Source organism: Pseudophryne corroboree, chromosome 8 (genome assembly GCF_028390025.1).
Source record: "Pseudophryne corroboree isolate aPseCor3 chromosome 8, aPseCor3.hap2, whole genome shotgun sequence".
NCBI lineage: Eukaryota > Metazoa > Chordata > Amphibia > Anura > Myobatrachidae > Pseudophryne > Pseudophryne corroboree.
Genome location: NC_086451.1, coordinates 249678689 through 249704580, shown reverse-complemented (window position 1 = coordinate 249704580; position 25892 = coordinate 249678689). Strand labels below are relative to the sequence as shown.

General features: G+C 46.8%; 1 protein-coding gene across 2 annotated transcripts in view; it reads right to left on the bottom strand.

The window, feature by feature from the left end:
* ATRX (ATRX chromatin remodeler) overlaps positions 1-25892 on the bottom strand; it is a 561376-nt gene that overhangs the window by 369227 nt on the left and 166257 nt on the right. For both annotated transcript variants that reach the window (XM_063937173.1, XM_063937174.1), the window contains 2 exons: positions 16814-16881; positions 1337-3705 (listed from right to left, as the gene is read on the bottom strand). In XM_063937173.1, coding sequence (XP_063793243.1) covers positions 1337-3705; positions 16814-16881 — 2437 coding nt within the window. The remainder of the gene's footprint in view (positions 1-1336; positions 3706-16813; positions 16882-25892) is intronic.

Sequence of the window (25892 nt, the reverse complement as noted above, 5' to 3'; positions counted from 1 at the left end):
CAGCAGAGCTAGCACAAGTCACATACAATGCAGAATTAAATATAAAACGGCAAATCCACCTTACCTGTCACCCCCACCCCATGCTCCAGCTGCATTCTGGGGTCCACAAGGAAGCAGACTAGCAGAGCTCCATGGTGCCTGGCAAAACCACTAGACCAGAAACTGGTGTTGCGGCACCGGCGAGTTGAAGGAGCAGCAGCACTGGCATCCTTAAGACTGCCTAGCACTGTTTACTCTAATGAAGTAAAATAAAAACAAAACATAAAATAAAAGCTTAGGGCTGCTTAGATGCAGCCCCACTTTTAAATGGTGCATCCAGCTCCTACCAGCACCAAACAGATAAGACTGGGGGCGGGGCATAGGGTGAAAGGAACGGAACATCCTGGGAGCTCTAAAGGCTTTAACCGTTTGGTGCCCGGTCCTATCCAACCACCTACACCTCAATGTCTTCCTTGTGAAGACTGTGGACCCTGAAGTAGAAAGTTATTTCATTTAGTTACTTAACAAGTTAGCGTACTTTAAAAAGACTCATACAAGGCAACATCCTCACTGTTAAGCCTACTTAGATTGTTCAATGTCATCAATATGCTTTAAAAACTGCACTGACAACATTTTAAGGTGCCCCTCTTACTACTGCATGCAGCCATTTTCCCAGAGCTCTGCAAACCAATTTCAAATACCAACTTTCAATAATGGCAGAGGGCGAGCACAAATAGGAGACGTGGTCCTTAGTAAAATATTATACTAGGTGGTATTACAGCTTTAAGTAACCTGTAGCTACTAGATCACCATCAGCTGACATGTCAACATTACGAAACATGTTGCAACATTTCGTAAAATAGTGTATGTATGTGAGAAGGGGTGGGGGGGTGGTTTGCTAGAAAAACACTTTCAGTATTAGCCTCTGTAAATAATGTAATGTTATTTATAGATAGCAAGAGACAAAAAATTAATTCAACTATCTGATATCATCGAGTTATGTATATTTAAAAATTAAGGTTGTTCATACAGGTCAATTATACATGTAAAAAAATTTCACTAACAGAAAAACAAATGAAAACAACAAAGTACTGGAAGAAATCTACAGACTGAGGAATTTTAATGTGATCTCCTTGTAAAGAAGCCACAGCAGCTATGAGGGTGACAACTGTCAAGTTAAAGTCATCTGGCCAATTTAGATGCTCAAGCCCTTAACAAATAATGCATGCTTTACCGGAGACTAAAACAAATATTTTTAAAGGAGACTATCCACAATTTGGTTTACAAAAAATGTATACTGAAAAACACCATTCCGCAACTTAATGATCAATACAAAGTGGAAAATGGATAAAAATACCTGAAGATTGACAGAAAGCAACTGTTGATATAACTTCATTATCCACCAGAGGCTTGATCTTCTGCTCGTCTTCACTGCCATCCTCTGAATTGTGGCTTAAATTATCATGGCTATCTTCAGACATGCCAGAAGAGGAGGTAGATTTCTTTTTCTTTAATGCTGTAGTCTTTTCCCGACTGGTCTTCCGCTTTTTCTTTATACGGCCCCTTTCTTCTGTAGATGTCCCACTCTCTTCCTCATTCTTAACTTTCTTCCTTGTGCCTTTCTTGGCAGCCTCAATTTTTCCAATTTTTTTCATTTTCTTTTCCAACTCGGAGTCATAATTTGAAGAGTCTGAGCGATTTGAACGTTGCTTTTTTGCAGCTGTTGAGTTTCTGGTAGTCCTCTTTACAGTTTCTGAACCAGAACTTGAGCTCTTTCTTTTACGTTTTCCATCTTTCTTTGTATCTGTACCAGTTCTCTCAACTTGCTTAGAGTCGTTACAGCTGTCAGGGTCAGACGAGTTGCTCAGTAAAGCTGCCTTTTTGAGGACTTCAGGTATGTCATCTGAATCAGAGACACTTCTTGTGGTATTGTCCTCTAATTTTTCAATTTCAGATTTACGTTTTTTTTTACTTTTAACAGTGTCTGAAGGGCTATGCTTAGCTTTAATTGCCTTCTTTTTAGAAGACTCGTTAAGTTTAGTTTTATCCTTATCTGTATCATTACTGTCCTCTTCTGTATTTAAAGTGGCTGTGGCATCAGTCTGGCGTCTCATGGGAGTGGTTTTAACACGAGGTGACTTCCTTAGTCTAGAATCATCATTCTCTGATGACAGCTCATTACTAGAAACACCGCTAGGGCTCAAAGCCTCATTGTCAGCATCACTTCCACCTTCAGCTGCTTGAACTGTGCTTGAAGTATTCCCCTCCAATTTCTTACATGGTGATTTGGAAAGAGATACAGGAGTTAATTTAAGAATCAATTCTTTTTTTATTGTTGTCTTTGGTTCTTTTCCATCTTTCTTAGAAGATATTTTTAAAGCAGATTCCTTTAGAGTTTTTTGAGATTCCAGTGCAAGATCCAAATTGTCAAAAATATCTTCAGGCACGGAAGAGGGGATAGAAACGATGTCCATGTCAAGTGCTTCTGTAGCGTTGGACTCAAATGACTTAGAATTCTTCTCAGAGGAAAGAGATTTATCTGCTTTTGGTGAAGTGCATTTAGAAGACTTTTCAGCATCATTTTCGGATTCAGCACTAGACAGCATCTCCTTATTTCTACCTGTGCTTTTCCTTGTGTGTTCACTTATGCTACGCTTGGGTCTTTCACTTGCCTTCTTCAGTATGGCTCTATCTTTCTCTGATTTAGAGCTCATTTCTTCAGAATCCGTGTCAGCTTCTTGTACATTCTTTTGTGGTTGTTCACAGTGATCCTCTACCGATTCAATAGAATGATCCTCATTCTCTGATTGCATGTTGTCTACCACCTGCACATCTACATTCCCCACCTCAGAACAAGAATCATCCTGTAGGTTTGTTTTTGCAGTTTCCAAATCATCAACATCATCTATATCTACAACACTAGAACTCAAAATTTCCATTTTTTCTCCATTCTGCTTTAAAGCGTCTACTTTTAGTTCTGTATCTCGGTTCTCTTCCGACTCTTTGTGCTTCTTACGGTCTTCATTTGTTTCGGTCTCTTTTTCACGTACACCACTTGATTTTCTCCTATGCTCGTTGTGCTTCTCTTTTCTTTTCACTCTTTGTTTATTCTCACAGGTTGTATCTTTGTTTTTCTTTGATGCTTTTCCGAGGTCAGATATTTCTCTTGCCAAACTTTCCTCCAAAGCGTGATGCGCCTTTTTTAGGTCCCCCAAAACTGACTTAAAAGCTTTCAATTGTCGCAACCTAACATTACGGTTAATTTCTGCATTATCTGACTCTTGTTTCAGAAACTTTACAAAGCTTGAATTTAAACTGGTTGTTGTTTCAATTATTCTTTTTGCCTTTTTTAACATTTCTTTCGGCACCATGAGCGCTTTGTAAGAATAGGTTATTGTACCAGAATAAGAATTATCAAGTTGTTTGTCTTGTCCATTACAACTAGGTGTTTTTTGAGTTTGGTCATTAAGCTTGCTCTTATCATTGTCTACTTTCATTTTCTTCTTATTTTGCGCTAAGAGCTGTTCTAGGTTTTCAAACACAGAGTCACACGCCGCAACCAAATCCAACAAAGGTTCTGGTTGGCAAATGTAGCATTCCCATTTGCTCTCCTCATCCATAATTGTCGACAGCTCCCGACGACCAAGGTTTCTAAGAATGCATTTCTTGCAGAATGCATTGTGGCAGAAATCACAGCAAATCAAATTCCCTCCTTCAGCGCACCACCTAGACAAAGTAAAGAAAAAAAAATGAAGCTTTTACAAATCTGAAAGCTATTTTATGGGACATACAAGCATAGGAGTACAGAATGTATAAAAAAAACAAGCATATGAAAGATACACGCATAGTTTATGATGAAGTAACAAACCATCCAATTACATGAAGTCTGTGAATTCATACCTCCCAACTTTCATTATGAATGGAGAGGGACATCTATGAATGCCCAAAATTAGGGTGCATGGCCTAGAGGGAAATGCAGCGCCCACCAACAAAGCCACTGTTCATCACTGGGGAGGCATGATCAGCGTTCAGGACTTTGCTGGACATGCCCCCGGTCCCTCTCCCTTGGGAGCGCAGGACGTGCACAGCATCTCTTCACCACTGCTCTGCTAAGCATAGCAGCAAGTGAGAAGAGGACTCCCCAACTTCCCACCTCCTCCAGCACAGGACAATGCAACATGAGAGTGGGACAGTGACCACAAAACGGGACTATCCCGACAAAATGGGGACAGTTCGGAAAGTATGTAAATTTTTTAAAAAGCCAACAACATAGTGTTCTTGATAAAGGTGGCAACACCGAAACGTTGGACAATGGAACCGACTCAGAAGTGCTTCATTTGGCGTTATGAACACACGTGAGTGCCGCCCCTTTTTCACTACTACATATAAGGATCATTTGACCCTGGAGGGCAAGTAACAATATTCAGCATTGGAGTGTCGGCACTGTGGGAATATTAAAAAAAATAAGATTTTACTTACCGATAAATCTATTTCTCGTAGTCCGTAGTGGATGCTGGGGACTCCGTCAGGACCATGGGGAATAGCGGCTCCGCAGGAGACAGGGCACAAAAGTAAAAGCTTTAGGATCAGGTGGTGTGCACTGGCTCCTCCCCCTATGACCCTCCTCCAAGCCTCAGTTAGGATACTGTGCCCGGACGAGCGTACACAATAAGGAAGGATTTTGAATCCCGGGTAAGACTCATACCAGCCACACCAATCACACTGTACAACCTGTGATCTGAACCCAGTTAACAGCATGATAACAGCGGAGCCTCTGAAAAGATGGCTCACAACAATAATAACCCGATTTTTGTAACAATAACTATGTACAAGTATTGCAGACAATCCGCACTTGGGATGGGCGCCCAGCATCCACTACGGACTACGAGAAATAGATTTATCGGTAAGTAAAATCTTATTTTCTCTGACGTCCTAGTGGATGCTGGGGACTCCGTCAGGACCATGGGGATTATACCAAAGCTCCCAAACGGGCGGGAGAGTGCGGATGACTCTGCAGCACCGAATGAGAGAACTCCAGGTCCTCTTTAGCCAGGGTATCAAATTTGTAGAATTTTACAAACGTGTTCTCCCCCGACCACGTAGCTGCTCGGCAGAGTTGTAATGCCGAGACCCCTCGGGCAGCCGCCCAGGATGAGCCCACCTTCCTTGTGGAATGGGCCTTGACAGATTTAGGCTGTGGCAGGCCTGCCACAGAATGTGCAAGTTGAAATGTGCTACAAATCCAACGAGCAATCGTCTGCTTAGAAGCAAGAGCACCCAGTTTGTTGGGTGCATACAGGATAACAGCGAGTCAGTTTTCCTGACTCCAGCCGTCCTGGAAACCTATATTTTCAGGGCCCTGACAACATCTAGCAACTTGGAGTCCTCCAAGTCCCTAGTAGCCGCAGGTACCACAATAAGCTTGTTCAGGTGAAACGCTGACACCACCTTAGGAAGAAACTGGGGACGAGTCCGCAGCTCTGCCCTGTCCGAATGGACAATCAGATATGGCTTTTGTGAGACAAAGCCGTCAATTCTGACACTCGCCTGGCCGAGGCCAGGGCCAACAGCATGGTCACTTTTCATGTGAGATATTTCAAATCCACAGATTTGAGCGGTTTAAAATGTGATTTGAGGAATCCCAGAACTACGTTGAGATCCCACAGTGCCACTGGAGGCACAAAAAGGGGGTTGTATATGCAATACTCCCTTGACAAACTTCTGGACTTCAGGAACTGAAGCCAATTCTTTCTGGAAGAAAATTGACAGGGCCGAAATTTGAACCTTAATGGACCCCAATTTGAGGCCCATAGACACTCCTGTTTGCAGGAAATGCAGGAATCGACCGAGTTGAAATTTCTTCGTGGGGCCTTCCTGGCCCCACACCACGCAACATATTTTCGCCACATGTGGTGATAATGTTTTGCGGTCACCTCCTTCCTGGTTTTGACCAGGGTAGGAATGACCTCTTCCGGAATGCCTTTTTCCCTTAGGATCTGGCGTTCCACCGCCATGCCGTCAAACGCAGCCGCGGTAAGTCTTGGAACAGACCTGGTACTTGCTGAAGCAAGTCCCTTCTTAGCGGCAGAGGCCATGAGTCCTCTGTGAGCATTTCTTGAAGTTCCGGGTGCCACGTCCTTCTTGGCCAATCCGGAGCCACGAGTATAGTTCTTACTCCTCTACGTCTTATAATTCTCAGCACCTTGGTTATGAGAAGCAGAGGAGGGAACACATACACCGACTGGTACACCCACGGTGTTACCAGAACGTCCACAGATATTGCTTGAGGGTCTCTTGACCTGGCGCAATACCTGTCCAGTTTTTTGTTCAGGCGGGACGCCATCATGTCCACCTTTGGTCTTTCCCAACGGTTCACAATCATGTGGAATACTTCCCGATGAAGTCCCCACTCTCCCGGGTGGAGGTCGTGCCTGCTGAGGAAGTCTGCTTCCCAGTTGTCCACTCCCGGAATGAACACTGCTGACAGTGCTATCACATGATTTTTCGCCCAGCGAAGAATCCTTGCAGTTTCTGCCATTGCCCTCCTGCTTCTTGTGCCGCCCTGTCTGTTTACGTGGGCGACTGCCGTGATGTTGTCCCACTGGATCAATACCGGCTGACCTTGAAGCAGAGGTCTTGCTAAGCTTAGAACATTGTAAATTGCCCTTAGCTCCAGTATATTTATGTGGAGAGAAGTCTCCAGACTTGATCACACTCCCTGGAAATTTTTTCCCTGTGTGACTGCTCCCCAGCCTCTCAGGCTGGCATCCGTGGTCACCAGGACCCAGTCCTGAATGCCGAATCTGCGGCCCTTTAGTAGATGAGCACTCTGCAGCCACCGCAGAAGAAACACCCTTGTCCTTGGAGACAGGGTTATCCGCTGATGCATCTGAAGATGCGATCCGGACCATTTTTCCAGCAGATCCCACTGAAAAGTTCTTGCGTGAAATCTTCCGAATGGAATCGCTTCGTAAGAAGCCACCATTTTTCCCAGGACCCTTGTGCAATGATGCACTGACACTTTTCCTGGTTTTAGGAGGTTCCTGACTAGCTCGGATAACTCCCTGGCTTTCTTCTCCGGGAGAAACACCTTTATCTGGACTGTGTCCAGAATCATCCCTAGGAACAGCAGACGTGTCGTCGGAAACAGCTGCGGTTTTGGAATATTTAGAATCCACCCGTGCTGTCGTAGAACTACTTGAGATAGTGCTACTCCGACCTCCAACTGTTCTCTGGACCTTGCCCCTATCAGGAGATCGTCCATTTTCTTTGAAGAAGAATCATTTCGGCCATTACCTTGGTAAGGACCCGGGGTGCCGTGGACAATCCAACCGGCAGCGTCTGAAACTGATAGTGACAGTTCTGTACCACGAACCTGAGGTACCCTTGGTGAGAAGGGCAAATTGGGACATGTAGGTAAGCATCCCTGATGCCCCGGGACACCATATAGTCCCCTTCTTCCTGGTTCGCTATCACTGCTCTGAGTGACTCCATCTTGATTTGAACCTTTGTATGTAAGTGTTCAACTATTTCAGATTTAGAATAGGTCTCACCGAGCCGTCTGGCTTCAGTACCACAATATAGTGTGGAATAATACCCCTTTCCTTGTTGTAGGAGGGGTACTTTGATTATCACCTGCCGGGAATACAGCTTGTGAATTGTTTCCACTACTGCCTCCCTGTCGGAGGGAGACGTTGGTAAAGCAGACTTCAGGAACCTGCGAGGGGGAGACGTCTCGAATTTCCAATCTGTACCCCTGGGATACTACTTGTAGGATCCAGGGGTCCACTTGCGAGTGAGCCCACTGCGTGCTGAAACTCTTGAGACGACCCCCACCGCACCTGAGTCCGCTTGTACGGCCCCAGCGTCATGCTGAGGACTTGGCAGAAGCGGTGGAGGGCTTCTGTTTCTGGGAATGGGCTGCCTGCTGCAGTCTTCTTCCCTTTCCTCTATCCCATGGCAGATATGACTGGCCTTTTGCCCGCTTGCCCTTATGGGGACGAAAGGACTGAGGCTGAAAAGACGTTGTCTTTTTCTCCTTTATACGGCAATACTTCCATGTGCCGTTTGAAATCTGCATCACCTGACCACTGTCGTGTCCATAAACATCTTCTGGCAGATATGGACATCGCACTTACTCTTGATGCCAGAGTGCAAATATCCCTCTGTGCATCTCGCATATATAGAAATGCATCCTTTAAATGCTCTATAGTCAATAAAATACTGTCCCTGTCAAGGGTCTCAATATTTTCAGTCAGGGAATCCGACCAAGCCACCCCAGCGCTGCACATCCAGGCTGAGGCGATCGCTGGTCGCAGTATAACACCAGTATGTGTGTATATACTTTTTAGGATATTTTCCAGCCTCCTATCAGCTGGCTCCTTGAGGGCGGCCCTATCTGGAGACGGTACCGCCACTTGTTTTGATAAGCGTGTGAGCGCCTTATCCACCCTAAGGGGTGTTTCCCAACGCGCCCTAACTTCTGGCGGGAAAGGGTATACCGCCAATAATTTTCTATCGGGGGAAACCCACGCATCATCACACACTTCATTTAATTTATCTGATTCAGGAAAAACTACAGGTAGTTTTTTCACACTCCACATAATACCCTTTTTTGTGGTACTTGTAGTATCAGAAATATGTAACACCTCCTTCATTGCCCTTAACAAGTAACGTGTGGCCCTAAAGGAAAATACGTTTGTTTCTTCACCGTCGACACTGGAGTCAGTGTCCGTGTCTGTGTCGACCGACTGAGGTAAAAGAACGTTTTAACGCCCCTGACGGTGTTTGAGACGCCTGGACAGGTACTAATTGGTTTGCCGGCCGTCTCATGTCGTCAACCGACCTTGCAGCGTGTTGACATTATCACGTAATTCCTTAAATAAGCCATCCATTCCGGTGTCGACTCCCTAGAGAGTGACATCACCATTACAGGCAATTGCTCCGCCTCCTCACCAACATCGTCCTCATACATGTCGACACACACGTACCGACACACAGCACACACACAGGGAATGCTCTGATAGAGGACAGGACCCCACTAGCCCTTTGGGGAGACAGAGGGAGAGTTTGCCAGCACACACCAAAAACGCTATAATTATACAGGGACAACCTTTATATAAGTGTTTTTCCCTTATAGCATTTTAATATATATAGTCATATCGCCAAATAAGTGCCCCCCCTCTCTGTTTTAACCCTGTTTCTGTAGTGCAGTGCAGGGGAGAGCCTGGGAGCCTTCCCACCAGCATTTCTGTGAGGGAAAATGGCGCTGTGTGCTGAGGAGAATAGGCCCCGCCCCCTTTTCGGCGGGCTTCTTCTCCCGTTTTTCTGAGACCTGGCAGGGGTTAAATACATCCATATAGCCCCCAGGGGCTATATGTGATGTATTTTTAGCCAGAATAAGGTACTATCATTGCTGCCCAGGGCGCCCCCCCCCCAGCGCCCTGCACCCTCAGTGACCGCTGCTATGAAGTGTGCTGACAACAATGGCGCATAGCTGCAGTGCTGTGCGCTACCTTATGAAGACTGAAAAGTCTTCTGCCGCCGGTTTCTGGACCTCTTCACTTTTCGGCATCTGTAAGGGGGTCGGCGGCGCGGCTCCGGGACGAACCCCAGGGTGAGACCTGTGTTCCGACTCCCACTGGAGCGAATGGTGTCCAGTAGCCTAAGAAGCCAATCCATCCTGCACGCAGGTGAGTTCACTTCTCTCCCCTAAGTCCCTCGATGCAGTGAGCCTGTTGCCAGCAGGACTCACTGAAAATAAAAAACCTAACAAAACTTTTACTCTAAGCAGCTCTTTAGGAGAGCCACCTAGATTGCACCCTTCTCGGCCGGGCACAAAAATCTAACTGAGGCTTGGAGGAGGGTCATAGGGGGAGGAGCCAGTGCACACCACCTGATCCTAAAGCTTTTACTTTTGTGCCCTGTCTCCTGCGGAGCCGCTATTCCCCATGGTCCTGACGGAGTCCCCAGCATCCACTAGGACGTCAGAGAAAAATATATAGGATTTTGGTTACCTACCGGTAAATCCTTTTCTCGTAGTCCGTATAGGATGGTGGGGTCCACACTAGTACCATGGGTATAGCCGAGTCCACCAGGAACCATGAGCACTTTAAGAGTTTTAGAGAGTAGGCTGGCTCCTCCCTCTATGCCCCTCCTACCAGACTCAGTCCGCGGAGACTGACATCTTCGAGAGAAGGATTTAACACAAAGGCAACTGCTGAAACATTACTTACCAAGTAACAATGCTGTACATAACTGAACAAAGTTGTACTGAACCAGATAACGCTTGCAGGAAAACGAAGCGCTGAGCGGGTGCCCAGCACCCTCTACGGACTACAAGAAAAGGATTTACCGGTAGGTAACAAAAGTCCTATATTCTCTTACCAACAACGCGACAGCCTTCCATGTAAGAAATTTGACCTCAACCTACTGTAGAGGCTCAAACCATTCCGACTGGAGAAACTGCAACACTACGGGAGGTTGGATGTGCTGAACTCCCTTCAAAAAGGGTCTGAACCTCAGGGAGGGCAGCCAATTGCTTCTGGAAGAAAATAGACAGGGACGAAATCTGTACCTTCACAGATCCCAACTTCAGGCCCATATCCACACCTGCTTGCAGGAAGGAGAAAACGTCCCAGTTTAAAATCCACCGCAGCAAACTTCTTGGACTCACACCAAGAGACATATTTCTTCCAAATACGATGGTAATGTTTAGACGTTACCCCTTTCCTAGCCTGTATCAGGGTAGGAATAACCTTCTTAGGAATGCCCTTCCGAGCTAGTATCAGGCGTTCAACCTCCAGGCCATCAAATGTAGCTGCGGTAAGTCTTGACAGGCGTACAGCCCCTGCTGCAGCAGGTCCTCCCGAAGAGGAAGAGGCCTCGGCTCTTCCTGCAAGAGATTCAGAAGGTCCGCGTACCAAGCCCGTCTTGGCCAGTCTGGAGCAATGAGGATCACTTGAACTCTTGTTCTCTTTACGAGCTTTAGAACTCTTGGAATGAGTGGGAGTGGTGGAAACACGTACACCGACTGGAACACCCACAGAGACACCAGGGCGTCCACTGCCACTGCTTGTGGGTTGCTCGACCTGGAACAATAGCATTGAAGCTTCTTGTTGAGACGAGAGGCCATCATGTCTATTTGGGGTAATCCCCAAAGGTCTTATTTTCTTGAACACGTCCGGATGGAGACCCCACTCCCCCAGATGGAGATCATGACTGCGGAGGATGTCTGCTTCCTAGTTGTCCACTCCCGGAATGAAGATTGCAGAAAACTCCAATGCATGTTTTTCTGCCCAGAGGATGATTCTTGTTACCTCTGACATCGCAGCTCTACTCTACGTTCCGCCCTGTCTGTTTATGTAAGCCACCGTCGTAACATTGTCCGACTGTACTTGAATGGCCCGATTTCTTAGAAGATGGGCCGCCTGAAGACGACCGTTGCAGATGGCTCTTAGTTCAAGGATGTTGATCGGCAGGCCGGCTTCCAGACTTGACCACCTTCCTTGGAAGATTTCCCCTTTAGTGACTGTGCCCCAGCCACAGAGGCTCGCATCCATGGTTAGAAGGACCCAGTCCTGAATCACGAACCTGCGGCCCTCCAAAAGGTGAGGCAATTGGATCCTGGCCTTTGGCGACAGACTAATTCTATGGTGCATGTTTAGAGGAGATCCTGACCACTTGTCCAGGAGATCCAGTTGGAAGGCCCGAGCATGGAACCTCCCGTACTGGAGAGCCTCAAAAGAGGCCACCATCTTCCCCAAAAGGCGATGCATTGATGAACAGACACCCGGGCTGGCTTCAGGACATCCCGGACCATTGTTTGTATCACCAACGCCTTATCCCGTGGAAGAAACACCCTCTGCACTTCCATGTCGAGGATGATCCCCAGAAAAGAAAACCTTCGGGTTGGTTCCAAATGCGATTTTGGAAGGTTCAGAATCCAACCGTGGACTCCGAGTAGGCGGGTTGTGAGTACAATGGACTGCAACAGTTCCTCCCTGGACGATACCTTTATCAGTAGATCGTCCAGATACTGAATGATGTTTATCCCGTTTTCGGAGTAGAACCATCATCTCCGCCATCACCTTGGTAAACACCCTTGGTGCTGCAGAGAGGCCGAATGGCAGGGCTTGGAACTGGAAATTACAGTCCAGTAATGCAAAACAGAGATAAGCCTGATGCGGTAGCCAAATCGGAATGTGGAGGTACGCATCCTTGATATCCAGCGATACTAGGAATTCCCCCCTCTTCCAGACCTGATATCACCGCTCTGAGAGACTCCATTTTGAACTTGAACTCCTTCAGAATAGAGTTCAGTGATTTTAGGTTCAGAATGGGCCTGACTGAACCATCCGGTTTCAGTACCACGAAAAAGTTCGAATAGTAACCCGTGGCTTGCAAATGAGGTGGTACTGGCACAATGACCTGTGCCTCCACCAACTTCTGGACCGCTGCTTGTAGGACAGTCCTGTCCGCCAGCAGAACTGGCAAGCCTGATTTGAAAAATCGGCGAGGACGGAGATTTTGAAATTCCAACCTGTATTCCTGGGACACAATATCCATCACCCAGGGATCCAGGCCGGACGATACCCAGATGTGACTGTACTGTTTGAGCCTCGCTCTCACTGGCCCCACCGCCAGGCCGCGCGGTCCACCGTCATGCGGAAGACTTCGGTGTACCGGAAGCAGGCTTAGTTTCCTGTGAACCTGCCGCAGCAGGTTTCTTGGATTTAGCTCGACCTCCCCTAAAGAAGGTATTGGACGGTTTGGCCTTTCTAGGCTTGTTAGACCGAAAGGACTGTTATGCTTATGAAGAGAAGGATTTCTTCAGCAGGTGCAGCTGAGGGAAGGAACGGAGACTTACCCGCTGTAGATGTGGATATCCACGCATCCAAAGCTTCACCAAAGAGAGCCTGACCTGTGTAGGGTAGGTACTCCACACTTTGCCTGGATTCTGCGTTGGCCGACCACTGACGCAGCCACAGTCCCAGACGAGCTGAAACAGACATGGAAGAGATCCCCGCAGCCATGGAACACAGGTCTTTCATGGATTCTACCATAAAACCTGCTGAATCGTGAATGTTACGCAAAAACAATTAATCACCACCCTCATCCATTGTATCCAAATCCTCAAGTAAGGTGCCTGACCATTTTACTATAGCTTTTGCAATCCATGCACTAGCAATAGTGGGACGTAATATGGCCCCCCAAGCGGTGTACATTGATTTAAGTGTATTATCAATTTTTCGATCAGCCGGTTCCTTTAAGGCGGTAGATCCCAGAACAGGTAAAACCACCTTTTTTGAGAGTCTGGACACAGATGCGTCAACAATTGGCGGGCTTTCCCATTTTTTCCTCCTCAGGGAAAGGAGCCACCACCTGGACCCTTTTAGGGATCTGGAATTTTTTCTCAGGGTTTTCCCATGCTTTCTCAAATATAGCATTTAAATCCTTTGACGCAGGGAAGGTTAGCGAGGCTCTCTTATTTTCATTGAATTAAGCCTCCTCAACCTGCTCAGGTGTGGTATCATTAATATTCAATACATCCCTGATAGCCTCTATCATCAATTGCACCCCCTTTGCAAGAGAGGCAGAGCCCCGCAACACATCCACAGTACCGTCTGTGGTATCAGAATCGGTATTCTTGTCATCTTCCATGACATGAACAAGCGCACGTTTGTGGGTGTATATAGCGGAGCGTCCCGAGGAACCAGAATCGGGCCATACTGCCATAGAGTTCTGTAATACCTGGGTTGCGGATTCATTACTTGCAACTCTATATGAAATCTGAGAAATCCAAGATTTGATAGAAGAAAACCACTCAGGTTCCCTTGCTGGAATCTGTGCTAAACCAGTGCTATCCTGATTACATGGAATGGGATCATCCTGGAAGGACATATCCTTTGCAGCATATGACACAGGGTCCCTGGACATAGCTGAAGGAGACCACAAAACACCCCACACACACAGGGGAGGGCAGAGTTTCACCCCCAAGAATGGCAAGAGAGACACAGATTGGAGCCAACCCACACAGCACTTTTAACCAAAGGGAGACCCATTGTCAGCGCTGACTGTGCACCTTAATAGGATACACAGTCGTATCGCAGCCTCCTCCCACCCCTTCTACAATCCCCTGGTACTGTGTGAGATAGCTGGAGTTGCTCTGGAGGGACCTTCTTTCTCCTGATCAGCACTGTGCAGGCAGGAAAATGGCGCTGAATACTGCTGGGTCCGCTCTGAGAAGCTCCGCCCCCAAAATGGCGCTGTCTTCCCGCTCTTCATCTGATTATACTGGCGGGAGGATTGATGCTGCCTGAGATCCTGGGACCCAGACAGGCTTTGTGACCAATGTAAGCGCTGTCCCAGGGCGCCCCTCAATGCGCCGCACTATGTACCGCTGAGCCATCCCGGAGCGCAGTTAATACTACGCTCCTACCCTGCTGCCGCTATCTTCACACCAGCCCCCCGCTTCCAAGGGGGGGTCGGTGTCTTACTCGCCACAATCTTCAGCTCTGTAAGGGGGTGGCGGCATGCTGCTGGGGTGAGCGATCCCCTGTGGCGGGGAGTGATCTATCCCCTGAGGAGCTCAGTGTCCTGTCAGCGGAGCAAGTGTCTCAGACCCCGCAGGGCGGACACTACTCCCCTCCCCCCCTTAGTCCCACGCTGCAGGGAGGCTGTTGCCAGTAGCCTTTCTGTAAAATAAAAACTCTAAAATAACTTTTTACTAGAAAAGCTCTGGGGAGCTCCCCTAGCTGTGACCGGCTCCTCCGGGCACACTGTCTAAACTGAGTCTGGTAGGAGGGGCATAGAGGGAGGAGCCAGCCCACACTATTAAAGTCTTAAAGTGCCAATGGCTCCTGGTGTACCAGTCTATACCCATGGTACTAATGTGGACCCCAGCATCCTCTAGGACGCAAGAGAAAAGTATTTTATGGAAAAAACGAAGGCACCACTCCAAAGGCTAGGTGTATCCAAATGTGTATTGGAACATGTTGAAAAAAAAGCATCAAGTCAAAACAAACTAAGTGCATCTGGAGTGCCGCCTCAATTTTTTCCATAAAACACCCGATTACAGGTATGGGAAATTGCTTCTATATATACTTAAGGATAACACCCCAGCATTAACTCTATGAGTACCGGACGACCAAATTTGTGTATATGTATATAATTTCTCACCAGTCTTCTTCATAAATGCAGTTTTAATCAGACCGTCACAGATACAATCAGATCATACACGTCCCTATTTGTTTCGTAAACAAAGACTTTGTCAGAGGGCTACTCTGATGAAGTCTTTGACGAAACGCGTAGGGCTGTGGCCTAGCCGAGGACTGTTGCAAGGTGGCGAGCTACTGCAAGATGGTGAGATGCAGCCAAGTCCTGTATATCTTTTATCAAGCGCTATACGTACGGTGGTTGATACTGCCTGTTTCGGTACGTTTTTCTGACATGTGTGTGGAAAGCTGGTGTAATTAAAAATAAAATGTAAACTGATTCATACACTATGGAGTGCCATTTTCTTTGATTTTAAAATCTGTATATTTTGGTGTTAAGGAGCTGCTGATTATAGGAATCAAAGTGCAAGGACTCATTACGGATTTCCCTTTGCCAGAGGGAACAGTCTGCCTTACCTAAAAACGCTGGGACTTGCAGTTCCACAGAGTAATTTGTAAAACGACAACAAATGGGTTTGCAATTGTGCCTGAACAAGTGTAAAAAATGTAGTATATTAGGCAATTGAATTAGAAATGCTAATCTTTACGATTTCAAAAACGAAGAAAATCGGTTAAAATAACAGTGCAGGATTAAAGCTCATGTGTTTTGTATCACAAGTCACATACAGAGGAAAAAAATATAGAACTGGAACAAGGAAGTGGTGGGAGACAGCAGGAGAGAGCTATGGTCGCGGAGTGCGGTGAAGGTGGACGCCGGCGGACGCTGGGACAAGGATCAGGAGGTACAGGTAACACTCTAAGAGGGGCGAAGGCACCGCGGACAGTCCTGTCAGGTCTGGAAGCGGTGTTCAGTTCCCCTCTGAGACTGTGACCGCTTCTCAGTGCCCATAGCAACCGCATGCGCTTGTAACAGAGCGTTATCACGGTTGTTGCCAGACAACTGTTGAGGACGGGGAGTCCTGAGTTTCATTCCCGGACCACCTATTCTGATCCTCCCGTCAGCTTCTTCAGGGGTACCCCGCATCAATAAGGACTTATACCATCAGTTCCCGCCCACCTCCTCCCTAATCCTACAATCAAATGACACATCCAAAGTGGAATTTTTAATTAACGCAATTATCACCAATACAGTTTTGTACCCTGACTTTAGAGAAGTGGGATGCCACTCTAAGTGAACAGCATACAGAATTGACTTTCCCTTTTGTATGTCTACAGTTACTATATCACCAATATTGTTTATTAACTTTTAGTCGTGCTCTTCATGTCTCATGCTCATATTATTTACTTTATCATTATTATTATTTTTTCCTTTGTATGTGACTTACGATACAAAACACATGAGCTTTATCCTGCACTGTTATTTTAACAGATTTTCTAAGTTTTTGAAATGAAGATTAGCATTTCTAATTCAATTGCCTAATATACTACATTTAATACACTTGTTCAGGCGCAATTGCAAATCCATTTGTCGTTATGTGACGTGAAGCCCATTGGGGTAGCTTCACTTGTAATTTGCTGCCCCAACTTATATCCATAAAGGTGAGCACAGAGTATAGAAATCTTAATCATAATTTTTAAGACGGACTGATCTTTGCGCATAAACTGTTTTCTAAATATATAAAAATAAATGTATCTTGCACACACTGCATATACTTTACCTGCACTGTTCATCCATGCCATCAGCATCACGGTTGATGTCATCACTCATGTAATATTTATAGCAATTCTGAAGTTAAAAAATTAAGTTAAATGGTTAGTATTATACTATAATTGAGTAAAGCCACACTGCATCACAAGATATTATTGTAATTATAACATGAATTTCTGCCTTCAAATGCAAGTCTCACAAAACCTTAGGAGAAAAGTCTTCACTTGGGGACAATCAGCCTTTATCAGGACATTGGGACTTGACGATAACTTCAGAAACTCTCTGCTCCTTTTGTATCCCTATCACTCAGGGAACACATATACAGTTAGTACCTACCAAAAATGAACCAAGGAAGGACAACCAGTGAACCTACAACAGGGTCGTCCAATGCTCACTGATGTGTGTAAAGAGCAAAAACTAGTCCATCTGGTCCTATACCATAGAAGAGCTAGTGTAGCAAAAATTGCTGAAAAAGTTAATGCTAGCTATGATAGAAGGGTGTCAGGATATACAGTGCACTGCAGCTTGCTACATAGCTACAGACCAGTCAGACTGCCCATGTTGAAAGTTGAAGGTGTCCACTTGGCCTCCAAATGCCCCAAATCGTAATCCGATCAAGTATCTGTGATATGTTGGAAAAATAAGAATTTACTTACCGATAATTCTATTTCTCGGAGTCCGTAGTGGATGCTGGGGTTCCTGAAAGGACCATGGGGAATAGCGGCTCCGCAGGAGACAGGGCACAAAAAGTAAAGCTTTAGGATCAGGTGGTGTGCACTGGCTCCTCCCCCTATGACCCTCCTCCAAGCCTCAGTTAGGATACTGTGCCCGGACGAGCGTACACAATAAGGAAGGATTTATGAATCCCGGGTAAGACTCATACCAGCCACACCAATCACACTGTACAACCTGTGATCTGAACCCAGTTAACAGTATGATAACAGCGGAGCCTCTGAAAGATGGCTCACAACAATAATAACCCGATTTTTGTAACTATGTACAAGTATTGCAGATAATCCGCACTTGGGATGGGCGCCCAGCATCCACTACGGACTCCGAGAAATAGAATTATCGGTAAGTAAATTCTTATTTTCTCTATCGTCCTAGTGGATGCTGGGGTTCCTGAAAGGACCATGGGGATTATACCAAAGCTCCCAAACGGGCGGGAGAGTGCGGATGACTCTGCAGCACCGAATGAGAGAACTCCAGGTCCTCCTTAGCCAGGTTATCAAATTTGTAGGATTTTACAAACGTGTTTGCCCCTGACTAAATAGCCGCTCGGCAAAGTTGTAAAGCCGAGACCCCTCGGGCAGCCGCCCAAGATGAGCCCACCTTCCTTGTGGAATGGGCATTTACATATTTTGGCTGTGGCAGGCCTGCCACAGAATGTGCAAGCTGAATTGTATTACACATCCAACTAGCAAAAGTCTGCTTAGAAGCAAGAGCACCCAGTTTGTTGGGTGCATACAGGATAACAGCAAGTCAGTTTTCCTGACTCCAGCCGTCCTGGAACCTATATTTTCAGGGCCCTGACCACATCTAGCAACTTGGAGTCCTCCAAGTCCCTAGTAGGCGCAAGACACCACAATAAGCTGGTTCAGGTGAAACACTGACACCACCTTAGGGAGAGAACTGGGGACGAGTCCGCAGCTCTGCCCTGTCCGAATGGACAAACAGATATGGGCTTTTTTGAGAAAAAAAACCACCAATTTGACACTCGCCTGGTCCAGGCCAGGTCCAAGAGCATGTTCACTTTTCATGTGAGATGCTTCAAATCCACAGATGACTGGTTTTAAACCAATGTGTTTTGAGGAATCCCAGAACTACGTTGAGATCCCACAGTGCCACTGGAGGCACAAAAGGGGGTTGTATATGCAATACTCCCTTGACAAACTTCTGGACTTCAGGAACTGAAGCCAATTCTTTCTGGAAGAAAAATCGACAGGGCCGAAATTTGAACCTTAATGGACCCCAATTTGAGGCCCATAGACACTCCTGTTTGCAGGAAATGCAGGAATCGACCGAGTTGAAATTTCTTCGTGGGGCCTTCCTGGCCTCACACCACGCAACATATTTTCGCCACATGTGGTGATAATGTTGTGCGGTCACCTCCTTTCTGGCTTTGACCAGGGTAGGAATGACCTCTTCCTGAATGCCTTTTCCCTTGGGATCCGGCGTTCCACCGCCATGCCGTCAAACGCAGCTGCGGTAAGTCTTGGAACAGACATGGTACTTGCTGAAACAAGTCCCTTCTTAGCGGCAGAGGCCATAAGTCCTCTGTGAGCATCTCTTGAAGTTCCGGGTACCAAGTCCTTCTTGGCCAATCCGGAGCCATGAGTATAGTTCTTACTCCTCTACGTCTTATAATTCTCAGTACCTTAGGTATGAAAAGCAGAGGATGGAACACATACACCGACTGGTACACCCACGGTGTTACCAGAACGTCCACAGCTATTGCCTGAGGGTCTCTTAACCTGGCGCAATACCTGTCCCGTTTTTTGTTCAGACGGGACGCCATCATGTCCACCTTTGGTAATTCCCAACGGTTTACAATCATGTGGAAAACTTCCCCATGAAGTTTCCACTCTGCCGGGTGGAGGTCGTGCCTACTGAGGAAGTCTGCTTCCCAGTTTCCATTCCCGGAATGAAACACTGCTGACAGTGCTATCACATGATTTTCCGCCCAGCGAAAAGTCCTTGCAGTTTTTGCCACTGCCCTCCTGCTTCTTGTGCCGCCCTGTCTATTTACGTGGGCGACTGCCGTGATGTTTTTCCCACTGGATCAATACCGGCTGACCTTGAAGCAGAGGTCTTGCTAAGCTTAGAGCATTATAAATTTACCCTTAGCTATATTTATGTGGAGAAAAGTCTCCAGACTTGATCACACTCCCTGGAAATTTTTTCCTTGTGTGACTGCTCCCCAGCCTCTCGGGCTGGCCTCCGTGGTCACCAACATCCAAAACTGAATGCCGAATCTGCGGCCCTCTAGAAGATGAGCACTCTGTAACCACCACAGGAGAGACACCCTTGTCCTTGGATATAGGGTTATCCGCTGATGCATCTGAAGATGCGATCCGGACCATTTGTCCAGCAGATCCCACTGAAAAGTTCTTGCATGAAATCTGCAGACTGGAATTGCTTCGAAGGAAGTCACCATTTTTTTACCATGGCCCTTGTGCAATGATGCACTGATTTTAGGAGGTTCCTGACTAGCTCGGATAACTCCCTGGCTTTCTCTTCCGGGAGAAACACCTTTTTCTGGACTGTGTCCAGAATCATCCCTAAGCACAGGAGACTTGTTGTCGGGATCAGCTGCGATTTTGGAATATTTAGAATCCACCCCTGCTGTTGTAACAGTATCCGAGATAGTGCTACTCCGACCTCCAACTGTTCCCTGGACTTTGCCCTTATCAGGAGATCGTCCAAGTAAGGGATAATTAAGACGCCTTTTCTTCGAAGAAGAACCATCATTTCGGCCATTACCTTGGTAAAGACCCGGGGTGCCGTGGACAATCCAAACGGCAGCGTCTGAAACTGATAGTGACAGTTCTGTACCACGAACCTGAGGTACCCTTAGTGATAAGGGCAAATTTGGGACATGGAGGTAAGCATCCCTGATGTCTCGGGACACCATATAGTCCCCTTCTTCCCGGTTCGTTATCACTGCTCTGAGTGACTCCATCTTGATTTGAACCTTTGTAAGTGTTCAAATTTTTTTAGATTTAGAATAGGTCTCACCTAGCCTTCTGGCTTCAGTACCACAATATAGTGTGGAATAATACCCCTTTTCTTGTTGTAGGAGGGGTAATTTAATTATCACCTGCTGGGAATACAGCTCGTGAATTGTTTCCCATACTGCCTCCTTGTCAGAGGGAGACCTTGGTAAAGCAGACTTCAGGAGCCTGCGCAGGGGAAACGTCTCGACATTCCAATCTGTACCCCTGGGATACTACTTGTAGGATCCAGGGGTCCTGTACGGTCTCAGCGTCATGCTGAGAGCTTGTCAGAAGCGGTGGAACGCTTCTGTTCCTGGGAATGGGCTGCCTGCTGCAGTCTTCTTCCCTTTCCTCTATCCCTGGGCAGATATGACTCTTATAGGGACGAAAGGACTGAAGCTGAAAAGACGGTGTCTTTTTCTGCAGAGATGTGACTTAGGGTAAAAAACGGTGGATTTTCCAGCAGTTGCCGTGGCCACCAGGTCCGATGGACCGACCCCAAATAACTCCTCTTCCTTTATACGGCAATACACCTTTGTGCCGTTTGGAATCTGCATCACCTGACCACTGTCGTGTCCATAAACATCTTCTGGCAGATATGGACATCGCACTTACTCTTGATGCCAGAGTGCAAATATCCCTCTGTGCATCTCGCATATATAGAAATGCATCCTTTAAATGCTCTATAGTCAATAAAATACTGTCCCTGTCAAGGGTATCAATATTTTTAGTCAGGGAATCCGACCAAGCCACCCCAGCTCTGCACATCCAGGCTGAGGCGATCGCTGGTCGCAGTATAACACCAGTATGTGTGTATATACTTTTTATGATATTTTCCAGCCTCCTGTCAGCTGGCTCCTTGAGGACGGCCCTATCTATAGACGGTACCGCCACTTGTTCTGATAAGCGTGTGAGCGCCTTATCCACCCTAAGGGGTGTTTCCCAACGCGCCCTAACTTCTGGCGGGAAAGGGTATACCGCCCATATTTTCTATCGGGGGGAACCCACGCATCATCACACACTTCATTTAATTTATCTGATTCAGGAAAAACTACGGTAGTTTTTTCACATCCCACATAATACCCTCTTTTGTGGTACTTGTAGTATCAGAAATATGTAACACCTCCTTCATTGCCCTTAACGTGTGGCCCTAATAAGGAATACGTTTGTTTATTCACCGTCGACACTGGATTCAGTGTCCCTGTCTGTGTCTGTGTCGACCGACTAAAGTAAACGGGCGTTTTAAAACCCCTGACGGTGTTTTTGAGACGTCTGGACCGGTACTAATTGTTTGTCGGCCGTCTCATGTCGTCAACCGACCTTGCCGCGTGTTGACATTATCACGTAATTCCCTAAATAAGCCATCCATTCCGGTGTCGACTCCCTAGAGAGTGACATCACCATTACAGGCAATTGCTCCGCCTCCTCACCAACATCGTCCTCATACATGTCGACACACACGTACCGACACACAGCACACACACAGGGAATGCTCTGATAGAGGACAGGACCTACTAGCCCTTTGGAGAGACAGAGGGAGAGTTTGCCAGCACACACCAAAAACGCTATAATTATATAGGGACAACCTTATATAAGTGTTTTCCCTTATAGCATCTTTTTTATATATTTCTAACGCCAAATTAGTGCCCCCCCTCTCTGTTTTAACCCTGTTTCTGTAGTGCAGTGCAGGGGAGAGCCTGGGAGCCTTCCCTCCAGCCTTTCTGTGAGGGAAAATGGCGCTGTGTGCTGAGGAGATAGGCCCCGCCCCTTTTTCGGTGGCATCGTCTCCCGCTCTTAACGGATTCTGGCAGGGGTTAAATATCTCCATATAGCCCCCGGAGGCTATATGTGAGGTATTTTTAGCCAAAAATAGGTTTTCATTGCCTCCCAGGGCGCCCCCCTTCCAGCGCCCTGCACCCTCAGTGACTGCCGTGTGAAGTGTGCTGAGAGCAATGGCGCACAGCTGCAGTGCTGTGCGCTACCTTAAGAAGACTGAGGAGTCTTCATGCCGCCGATTCTGGACCTTCTTCTTGTTTCAGCATCTGCAAGGGGGCCGGCGGCGAGGCTCCGGTGACCATCCAGGCTGTACCTGTGATCGTCCCTCTGGAGCTAATGTCCAGTAGCCAAAGAAGCCAATCCATCCTGCACGCAGGTGAGTTCACTTCTTCTCCCCTAAGTCCCTCGTTGCAGTGATCCTGTTGCCAGCAGGACTCACTGTAAAATAAAAAACCTAAGCTAAACTTTTCTAAGCAGCTCTTTAGGAGAGCCACCTAGATTGCACCCTTCTCGGCCGGGCACAAAAATCTAACTGAGGCTTGGAGGAGGGTCATAGGGGGAGGAGCCAGTGCACACCACCTGATCCTAAAGCTTTACTTTTTGTGCCCTGTCTCCAGCGGAGCCGCTATTCCCCATGGTCCTTTCAGGAACCCCAGCATCCACTAGGACGATAGAGAAAACAAGTCTGAACCATAGGGGTACCACAAGTTACAGGACTTTGTTTCACATACCACAAAACACCTTCAAAAGATCTTGTTGAGTTTATGCCTTAAGGGGTCAGATGTTTTGTCGGCACAAAGGGGGCCTACACTGTAAGAAGCAGGTGGTTTTAAAGTTACGGCTGTGAGAACTTTATCTCTCTACAGATATGATACATGATAGAAGCATACTGTGTATCGTATATACTCGAGTATAAGTCGACCCGAATATAAGCCGAGGCACCTTATTTTACCACAAAAACCTGGGAAAACTTATTGACTCGAGTATAAGCCTAGGGTGGGAAATGCAGCTCTAGCCGTACACAGCCCTCATAGTGCCAGATATGCCCCCACAGTGCCAGATATGCCCCCACAGTGCCAGATATCTCTAAGGATGCTACAGTAGTTTTGGGATACATACAGCGCAGGGACGCTCTTCCCCTTAGGGACATCTTCAGATTCCCCATGGATGAAGGGAAAAAAAAACACAGGATTTTTGTATTTACCAAATAAATCCTGGTCTCTAATTCCATGGGAGAAAATAGACGGCTTCCTTGACACTGCCGGCTGTTTAAGATGGTGTTACCCTGACGTCTGACTGGGCAGGGCATGGAGTAAAGTATATGGTGGGAGAAGCCTGTGCTGTTAAACTTAAAACATTTTATTTTCAAGACTCCTGAGCAGTATATATAACCCAGTGTTAAAAATGCAATCAGAGAAAGATTTGTCTGGCAAATACTAAAGAGAGGATTTTAATTACCTACCGGTAAATTATTTTCTTGTAGTCCGTAGAGGATACTGGGGTTCTATTAAGTAAAATGGGGTATAGACGGGTCCACAAGGAGCCATGGGCACTTTAAGAATTTGATAGTGTGGGCTGGCTCCTCCCTCTATGCCCCTCCTACCAGACTCAGTCTAGGAAACTGTGCCCGAGGAGACAGACATACTTTGAGAGGATATAAAAGATAGTGGTGAGATTCTGAACCAGCACACACAAACAAGGAGGAAAGCTATGCTAACACAACTTTAAACAGGAACAGTAACAGCTGAACCAACAAAACTCAACCAAATAACAGTGCAGGAAGAACGAAGTACCGGGCGGGCACCCAGTATCCTCTACGGACTACAAGAAAAGGATTTACTGGTAGGTAATTAAAATCCTATTTTCTCCTACGTCCTAGAGGATACTGGGGTTCCATTTAGTACCATGGGAATGTACCAAAGGTCCCAAACCGGGTGGGAGAGTGCTGAGGTTCCTGCAAACCTGAAGGTCCTTAGAAGCCAAAGTGTAGAACTTAGCAAACGCGTTCGAACCTGACCAAGTAGCTGCTCGGCAGAGCTGTAAAGCAGAGACACCCCGGACAGCCTCCCAGGAAGAACCCACCGACCTAGTAGAGTGGGCCTATACAGATTTTGGACATGGCAAACCTGCCGCGGAATAAGCATGCTGGATAGTAAGCCTGATCAAGCATGCAATTGTTTGCTTTGAAGCAAGAAACACAATTTTATTGCAATCATAGAGAAACAGCGAGTCAGATTGTCTGTGACGAGCTGTCAGCTTCACATAGATCTTCAAAGCCCTCACAATATCCAAGGACTTTGAAGTAGCAGAGGTGTTGGTAACCACCGGAACCACAATAGGTTTGTTGATATGAAACGCAGACACCACCTTTGGAAGAAATTGCTGACGAGATCTGAGTTCAGCTTTATCTTCATGTAAAATCATATAGGGGCTTTTGTAAGACAAAGCCCCCCAGCTCCAACACACGCCGCACAGAAGCCAAGGCCAACAGTGTGACGGCCTTCCACGTAAGAAACTTGTCGTCAACTTCCTGTAAAGGCTCAAACCATTCCGATTGCAGGAACTGCAACACCGCGTTGAGATCCCAAGGTGGCGAAGGAGGCACAAAGGGCGGCTGGCTATGCAGAACCCACTTCAAAAAAGGTCTGAACCTCAGGGAGAGAAGCCAATAGTTTCTGGAAGAAAATGGATAAGGCCGAAATCTGGATCTTTATGGAGCCCAAACGTAGGCCCACACCCGACTCCAGGAAAAGTAGACAATGTCCCAGTTGAAATTCCACCGCAGGAAATTTCCTGTACTCACAAAAAGACGTATTTTTTACAAATACAGTGGTAATGTTTAGACGTTATCCCCTTTCTGGCTTGGATCAGGGTTGGAATTACCCTATCCGGGATCCCTTTCCGGGCTAAAATTTGACGCTCAACTTCAATACCGTCAACATAGCTGTGGTAAATCTTGATAGACGAACAGCCCCTGTTGGAGAAGGTCCTCGCGAAGAGGTAGAGGCCACGGGTCCTCTAGAAGCATCTCCAGTAGATCCGCATACCAGGCACTTATTAGCCACTCCGGAACAAAGAGAATTGCTGAACCTTTTCCCTTTTTATTCTTTTGAGAATCTTTGGGATCAATGGGAGTGGTGGAAACGTGTACACCATCAGGTAGACCCATGGAGTCACCAGAGCATCCACCGCCACTGCTTCTGGGTCCCTCGACATGGAACAACACTGCTTGAGCTTCTTGTTGAGACGAGAGGCCATCATGTCGATTTGTGGTATTCCCCACCAACGTGTCAAGCATACCAACAGCTCCGGGTGAAGGCCCCACTCTCCTGGGTGGAAGTCATGTCTGCTGAGGAAGTCTGCTTCCCAGTTGTCTACTCCCAGAATGAAGATTGCGGACAATGCCAGAGCGTGTCTTTCTGCCCAGGGGAGAATCCTTCTTACCTCTGACATTGCTGCTCTTCGTTCCATCTCTGTTTATGTACGTTACTGCCTTCACATTGTCCGACTGAACCTGAATGGCCTGATCTTGAAAAAGATGCTTTACCCCTGTAGCAAGGCGTTGTATAAGGCCCTTATCTTCAGAATGTTGATTGG